This window comes from Pterocles gutturalis, unplaced genomic scaffold, assembly GCF_000699245.1.
Source record: "Pterocles gutturalis isolate BGI_N339 unplaced genomic scaffold, ASM69924v1 scaffold41277, whole genome shotgun sequence".
Lineage (NCBI taxonomy): Eukaryota > Metazoa > Chordata > Aves > Pterocliformes > Pteroclidae > Pterocles > Pterocles gutturalis.
Window position 1 is genome coordinate 1 of NW_010111656.1, and position 8530 is coordinate 8530.

General features: G+C 36.5%; 1 protein-coding gene across 1 annotated transcript in view; it reads left to right on the plus strand.

Moving 5' to 3' along the window:
- Positions 1–538: 538 nt before the first annotated feature.
- The window catches only part of STK17B (serine/threonine kinase 17b), a gene marked incomplete at its 5' end in the record, with an annotated part of 9550 nt that continues 1558 nt past the window's right edge, over positions 539–8530 (plus strand). Inside the window, 5 exons of the mRNA XM_010073796.1 lie at positions 539–751; positions 5106–5250; positions 5499–5625; positions 6525–6573; positions 7386–7565. Coding sequence (XP_010072098.1) covers positions 539–751; positions 5106–5250; positions 5499–5625; positions 6525–6573; positions 7386–7565 — 714 coding nt within the window. The remainder of the gene's footprint in view (positions 752–5105; positions 5251–5498; positions 5626–6524; positions 6574–7385; positions 7566–8530) is intronic.

Below are 8530 nucleotides of genomic sequence, written 5' to 3' on the forward strand. Positions count from 1 at the left end.
CCCCCATCCCAGCATGCAAATATATTTTCTGTGTTCCTTCTCCACATTTCACAGGGTTTTGCTTTGTTTATTACTGCATCTTATAGGTGCTATAATGTGGTGGACTTTTTTTAATATAATACTGGCAACCTAAACAAAGTCCTGAACAGCCTGTTAGGATCTCCTAGCTGGCCCTGCTTTAAGCAGGAGGTTTTGGTAGAGGCCTCCAGAAGTCCCTTCCACCCAGAGTTGTTCAGTGATTCTGTGATCTTCCAGTGAGAATGTACGTGTAACGTGATACTCTGATTTAATGCTTGGCTAGTCTGCGTAACAGGAATTGTACTGAGTCTTGCCTAAGCTTCATCTAGTTTAGTATCCTTTCTCCTGCAGTGGCTGAAAGTGGGTGTTTAGGAAATAGTGTAAGAACAGGCCAAACATAGTATTCCTTTGATAATTTTTTTCTTTGGTTTCCAATTATTTACCATGCCTTTTTATTTCTAATGGCAATTTAGGTACTTTTTATGTCTTAGGTCTTAATGTTTTGCCTTTTATTTTGTAGAGGAAGATGTGCTGTGGTTAGAAAATGTATAGCTAAATCCACAGGCCAAGAGTATGCAGCAAAATTTTTAAAGAAAAGAAGAAGAGGTCAAGACTGCAAAGCAGAGATTCTTCATGAAATTGCCGTACTTGAATTAATGAAATCTAATCCTCGCATAGTTAGTCTCCATGAAGTCTATGAAACAGCAAATGAAATAATCCTGGTGTTGGAATAGTAAGTATGCCTTCATTAGATGTTCCATGTTTGTAGTTACAAATCTGTAATATACTCAGGTTTTTGTATGAGTTGCCTGAACACCCAGAAAAATTACAATACTACGCTATAGACATTATGCTAATATTTAATTATAATATACTTTATAAGCTCTGAGGAACTTTTTTGGTATGATTTATTTTCATGCAAATGCAAGATATTGATTTCATGCAAATAAGTTGCTGTTCATTTCAGTCTTTGGTTTTGTAGGTGTGTTTTGCTACCTCCACAGCTGCTGTTATGCGTTATTCCACATTGTCTGACATAAAACAAAATACACCAAAACCTATAGTAGTTCTGTACTCAAAAATTTAAAAATGGGATTATTTTTTTTAACGAAAAGCTATCAAAAAATAAAGATTCTTCTTTCTTCTCTGCATAACTCAGTTTCATAGACAATTTCACTCAATTTTGAATTGAAATTTTTTTTGTGCCTTTAAATACTATCTCAGGAGGATAATTTTGATTAAAAATTGCCAGTTTAATTTGAGCAGATTATTTCTTCTGTTAGTTGGAGTTTTGTAAAAGAGCTCTGATCAGCTTCCAGGTCAGGCTAACCTAATAGAAAACCTGAGTACAAACTCTAAGGTGTAATTTTTCTTTTTTTTTTTTCTTCCTTTCATGTAAGCTGACCGCAGAGCATGTTCTTGAATCTCATAGAAAGTATGTAGTGCCTTGATTCATCTTAAATCATACCCCTCCCAAAAAAAACCTGTTACCAAGTACACAGATTTCAGAGAAGCTGAGGATATCAATGCTCTATGAACGTTAGTCACTGCTTGGTGCTTTTTGGTGACCGAACACTTGCAATTCATTTGCCAGTTCTGAGCTTCTAAATATAGTGGTTTTGTTATTTTTAAAGCATTTGGCTTTTGGAGCTGTTTCCTGCAAAATTCCCTTATCTGTTTAGGTATCCCTGTGGTTAGCTCTGAAAACAAGTCTAATTTGGGAATTTAATTTGAATTTGAATTATCTATCATATTTGCTGTATGTGTAAATTTTTGTTTTGAATGTAAGAAACAAAAATGCAGTTTGTAAAATTAATTTAGGAAGTCTCTATCTAACACTTAAGTTTCATGTACAAAGTATTTGAAGAGCTATTAATGGTGGTGTGCATACACCATGATAAACTCCTTCAAATTTTCCAAAGAACGTAGCTAGATAATCCTAAAAAAACCCCCCTTTTTTTTTTCTGGAACTAAATGATCCCATACATAGTATTTATTGTTCTGAGAAGGTTAAAATAATAAATAATTCAGAAGACCAAGTCCAGATGACCAGTTTTGAACTTCTTATTAAGAACAGTGCAAGTTCACATAAAAACCATACTGATTTTACTGCTTCTGTTTCAGCTCAGCTAACTCCATCTTGCTTATTAAAGCTCTGTAATGAAACAACTTCCTTATGCAGCATTGGTGTTAAAGGTCTACTTTGTAGTAGTGTTCAAAAATCTTGCAGTAAGTGTTCCTAATGGGATAAGCAGAGGGCTGATTGCACTTCTAAATTATGTCCTTCTGTAGCAGAATGCACTGATTTTTTTTTTTTGTTTGTTTCTAAGTAGCAGAATTCTGAAGCAGAGTTCTTTAAATTCTTACTCATAGTTCATAAGCACTTACTGTTTAGCTATGTTTTTCCTCCTGCATATGGTCTTTGCTGTTGTGGGATTGTATTGGTGGGGTTCTTTGGAAGATATTGTAGTAGGAATCGGTTTTTGTAAGTGCATGTTTTCTAAATAAAGGAGAGAAATGGATGCTAGTTCTTAATAAGGCTATCTTTGTAGAGGGAATTCCTAGACAAAAATACTTCTTCAAAAGCCCCACAACAGAGATTGTTACTGTTCTAATCTAAGGGCCAAAGGTAATTGAAGGAATCCAATTATTGAGAGAGAAATGTGTCAGCTGTAGTAATTGTCATATCTATCTAGTTTTGTTCATTGAAGAATTTAAGAAAGGCCCTGCAGAGTCAGATCAGTGGTCTGTCTGATGTGCTGCCATTTCCAGCAATGGCTGTAGGGAGATGCTCTTTAGAAAGAGCTAAGGAGCGTATGAGCCTGTCCACTTCTTACTGTCCATTGTCTTTGCACTGTCCCAGCAACCAGAGGCATTGTACTGAGGACACCTCTCTGCTGTTCCTTTCGGTGTCTGTTTATGGATCTGTAGTCTGTGAATCTGTTTGGTCATTTTTTGAACCTGGTGATACTGTCTGCTTCAGTGGTAATAAGTTCCAGATGTTCATTACCTACTGTGTGAAGAAATTCTTTTATTTATTTTAAAGTAATCAGGTTCATCAGGTGCCTCCTAGTTCCCATACTGGGGGATTGGGTGAATAACTGCTCTTTGTTTATCTCTAACCCAGCTTTAGTTATTGTAAGCCTTATTTGTAGACACCCCCACAAGCTTCTATCCAAACTGAAGGGTTGATGTCTCTTTGTTTTCTTCTTGTTAAGCAGCTGTCTGTCCTCTTATTTGCCCTTCTCTGTATCTTCGCTAATAATACATGCTTCTTGAAGATACAGAAAGCAGAACTACAAGGTTTTACACTGAGCATGATTTTGCTGCTTTTTGTTCCCAGTATCTTTCCTGATGATAGCCATGTATGTTGGCTTTTGTTTTGGCAGTTCTGCACTTTGGTCCAATTATTTCAAAGAACTGTCTACCAAAATTTCTGGAGGTGTACCTGCCAGTTCAAGGTTTGGCATTGTGTAGGATTCTGAGGTTATTTTTCTGAAGATGTCTTACATTTATGTATGTTACAGGTCATCTGGTGCTCTTTTACTCGCTTTCTCAGTTGGTACTGAACTTGCTTGTTAATGTCTTCGGTGAACTGGGGAGCCAAAACCAGGGTGCTGGATTCTAGCTGTGGTCTAGCAGTGCTGGGCAGTCACTTGCCTGAGCCGCCTGGCTCTGCTCCTCATATTACAGCCCAAGGTGCTGCTGACCTTCTTTGCTGCATTCAGCTCGCTGTCTGTGAGGACTCCCAAATCCTTTTCCACAAAGCTGTTCAGCTCTTTACCCATCTGGGTGTCCACCCATCCAGACCATAACGTAATAACTTGGATACAAGAATACTATGAGAGACAGTGTTCAAAACCTTTAGTTGAAGTATGTGACATCCAGTTCTCTTGCTCTCATCTGAATTTTGTCATAAAGGCATCTTGTCATTGCTGACATCTCACATAGCTCCAGCAGGTTAGTGACTGTGTTCATCCATGTTGTCCATTATCTAACATTTTTTTATTAACTCTAACCATTTTGCTAACGATGAAATTGAGGCTTACTGATCTGTAGTTTTGAGGTAGCCCTTAACACTTGAGAGAGAAACTTTAGGCAGTTAGAGCAGGCTGAATAATGATTTCAAATCCAGGACAAAAGGAAACAGCTGACACTGTGGCTAAGTGTAGAAGTATAACTAATAAACCATATGCAACACGGTTATTTCCATGCTTCCTTTATGCTGTACTGATAGTAGGGTTTTCTGTAAGTAAACAACAGGCTTTATGTGAGGAAGTCATCATATTTGAGATGCTGTGTGAAAACATGAATCTTGTCAGTCTCATTGTTAGTGTGGCAAAGGTGGATTTCAAAGTGACAGAGCTGAGTCCTTCTATTTCTGAATATTCTGTGTCTACTAGAGTTCTGGAAGATACTGCTCACTAACAGAGTAGGCAACTGTATATTTAATCATCATCAGCATGCTAGATTTTGTTCCTCATACCTCTCTGATAGAAATATCTGATTTTTAGTTTTCCATCAGAATGGCAGTACGTAGGGTGGCAATTATGCAGTTTCATCCCACTCCAGAAATATTCTTTAGCAACTCTAGCTGTTCATTATCACAGCCACATTACAGGGGAAAAAAAATTATTTTTACTCCCAAGTTCAGAAAATAGGAATTTTGCTGGACTTTCTTGCTTTGAATTATTTATGGAACTGGACTAACAGAAGAAGCTTTAGATTTGACTCAAAGAGAAGGGCTTCTTCTGTTAGGAAAGGATGATAGAACTCATCTTCCTGAAGGCATCTTCACACTCGCTTACAGGAACGCATTCTTGAGGGTATCAAAGTATTATGAGGCTTTCAGCCGCAAAGTTCTGTTTCACTGTCTTGGCTACTGTTGCCAGCTATGAGGGGAAAGAAAAAGCGTCATCACATTTTTCCCTTTTCTAAGCACTTATGTGTCTTGGCACAAGTGTGTGTTTAAGAAAATAAGTTAATATATCCCCGGCCTCTATAAATGGTTACAATACATAAAATTTTTCCTCACTTAAGGTTGAAAATTCAAATTTAATGTGTAAGTGTTCTTGAATGTGTTTCAGTGCTGCTGGAGGAGAAATATTTGACTTGTGTGTCCCAGATCTGGATGACAGAATTGGTGAAAGGGATATTATAAGACTTATAAGACAAATACTTGAAGGACTTTGCTGCTTGCATCAAAACAATATTGTTCATCTTGATTTAAAGGTGAGGCGGCAGCAGACTTTTAGTCTTTTAGTACTTTGTCTTCAATTTAATATTATGATAAACAAAGTAATTTGTTATATCTGTAACAAAGATGAGGAGAAAAAGGAGTGTAATTGAGATTAAATAATTTTTGAAAGTAAAATTTATCAGTAATGATTACATAATAGAAACTGAAATGTCATTTAATACATTGGGTTTTTTGCAGCTTATATTTTATTAATTGAGAATTGAAATCTTTTCTGTTTTAGCCTCAAAATATTTTGCTGAGCAGCGTCAATCCTCTTGGTGATGTAAAAATTGTAGATTTTGGTATGTCTCGAAAGCTTGAGAATTCTAGTGAACTGCGGCAGATCATGGGAACAACAGAGTATCTAGGTATGCAAGAGCTGGTTTTCAATTTCTGATGTATGGTTTTGAGAAAACAAACAGTTCATGTAATGTGTTTATCAATTTACCAGTCACTACTGGAGAACGAACAACAGGACAAGGCAACATGTTGTGAGCTGTTCTTTCTTTTAAGAGTAGTCAAATATTTCCACCAAAAAAATCCCAAATTATACCCGTAAGTGCACCTCTAATTTCATGCTAAAGTATTTGCTGTGATGCAGACTGTTAAATCAACAAGAAATTTTGGATGTCAAATTCTTTCGCTTAGAGTTGAAATACAACACATACAATGCACAAGGAAATGCTCTTTCAATTAGGAATGCCACTTAGTATGATGACTTAATGAGATTAAACTATTCCTCAGAAACTGACAGATTGCCATTAACACTTGGCCGTCTCTGAGGGGCAGGTTTCCTTAATGATCTGCCTCCACTTAAAATTAAGAGCACTTCAATCTGTGGTGAATAACTAGCCTACACTAGCAGCCATTGACCCTAAAATTGGCTTGGTCATCTGGCTTTGCAGTGTTAACATGCTGAAAGCTTTATGCATTCCCCTTAAACAGCTATATACTTGCAAACCTCTTAGAAGAATCTTTTATGTGCATGCATCTGATTAGAAAATATCTTTGGACTTGGATAGAATAGACTTTAGGCCATATAGTGCCATTTCAGTGTGAATCAGCTGAGCATTGGTGTGTCTAATCAAACGGAAATAACTTTTTTCCTACCCTTGTGCCTTGGAAATAATTAATTTGTTTATTGAAACTGCATGCTTGGTCTCATAATAATGGTTGGAAAAAAACTGCCAAAAATGTAGTGTATGATTCAAGGCCACTTGAATAATGTATATGTTAGAGTTTTTCTTCTCCCCATCTCTTTCTCTAGCTCCAGAAATCTTAAACTACGATCCTATTACCACAGCTACAGATATGTGGTAGGTTGCATATGTTAATTCATTTTATTAAGGTAGACGTGACCACTTAACAATCTAGGGGCCAGATCCAGACTCTGATGCACTTTTATCTGTCTTCAGCGGGTGGGCTGACCAAAAAAGGGAGAGCTGGGAGGGGAAGGAGCCCTCAGGATAATAACCTGATTGCGTTTGTGGGAAGACATAAAACCAAACTATTGGTGATATATTCAAAATGACAAACACAGCAGCTGCATGTTTCCACACGAATGAGCACTAAGGTTTGATATATCAGATCACAAACCCATTTTTATTATGCATCAAGAAACTATTTCAAACTTATAACAAAACACATGATGTGTGGTACTTACATTCATGTTCTTAGGGAAAAACATCTCAGCAAGAGGATAGTGTAACACAAATGTCAATTGTACAGAAAGGTTGATAAATTTCAGTCTTTGATACTTCCTGCAGAATTGTAGTGAAAGATAGGTGTTTATTTAGATGCAAGTTAGAAAGTTCTATCATCCAGAATTGCCGTGTGTCCAACAATGGGCTGGGTAAAAGTGATATAGTTCCTTTTCCTACCAATCTCAATGGGAAGAAAAGGGTATATTGAAAGTAAGCAATTTTCAAAAATCCCTTTGAGATATATACATAGCATTCCTTGTGTGTGCACATGCATACATGCTTGAATCACATAAAAATGAGATGTCAGATGTTTCTAATTGCTTGAGTGTGGCATACATCAGGAAGTTTGATCTGCAGCACAAAAAATATGGGGGGTATATTGTTTAGGTATGCTAGAAGGATTATACATTGTGTTCTTATCTCAGGAACATAGGTGTGATTTCATACATGCTGCTGACACAAGAATCTCCATTTGTGGGAGCTGATAATCAAGAAACTTACCTTAATATATCTCAAGTTAATGTGGATTATTCAGAAGAAACATTTTCATCGGTTTCGCAGGCTGCCAAAGACTTCATTCAAAAACTTCTCATAAAAAATCCAGAGTAAGTAACAAAATCCACCAGGCAAGAATCTTACCTTTTATGTTTATGGAGCGCATAGAAAAAGTGAATGTTAATTTGGGAGGTTAATACCACTGACAGGATCAGTCAGACATTTCACAATGCATTGGTATTATCAGCTAGATATTTAAAAGTGTAGGTTTATGCTTTTCCCTAATGTATGAGAAGGATCTTTGGTTCACTCTCTGGCTGTTATTGTAGTCAGGCTTATCCTTTGAGTTCTGTATTTTGAGTTTCTTTATATTTTCATTCAGAAGACATTCTAAAAAGGTCACATTCTTGTTTAACCTTTTATTGCACAACTTGGAGAGACAAAATGCAACCTTTTTGAGGGAGTGCTTTCTTGTTCCTTGACTTACCTTTACTGTATCTTTCTACTGTAGTATATTTTATAGAAAAACTTGGAAGTCTTGTGACTGAGCATATATTCTTCAGAAATATATAGTGTTTTGCCATGTTCAGTCTTTTAAAAAAATGTTCTCAATCAAAAGTACAAACTTCTTTTTGTTTGTAAGGCACATTTCCATAACTTTGCGTTCTTTGGGAGTACACACTCTAACCAAGGGCTTTCAGAGTAGCTGATCTTTGAGAAGACAGTCTTTCAGAGTGGGAGAATTATAGACATTAACTGTGTCTCTGCTTGCTGTCTAGCATTAAATCTGGATTTTTTTTTAACTGTTGCACCAGCAAATCCAGTAAAAAAACCCAACCAAACAAAAACAACAACAAAAAAACCCCAAACCAAAACAGAAAACAAAACCATACAACAAAAAAAACCCACAAACCAAAACAAAACACTCTAAAAGGTATATGTCAGGGAATAGTATTTAGTAAAGTCAGTTAGTCATGTTCTACTAGGCATGGTCAAGTATTACCAATTTTAGTGCTACGTATTGTAACTTGTGGTGAGACAGTATTCTGTCTTCTTCTGAGAGCCTGCAGCAAGC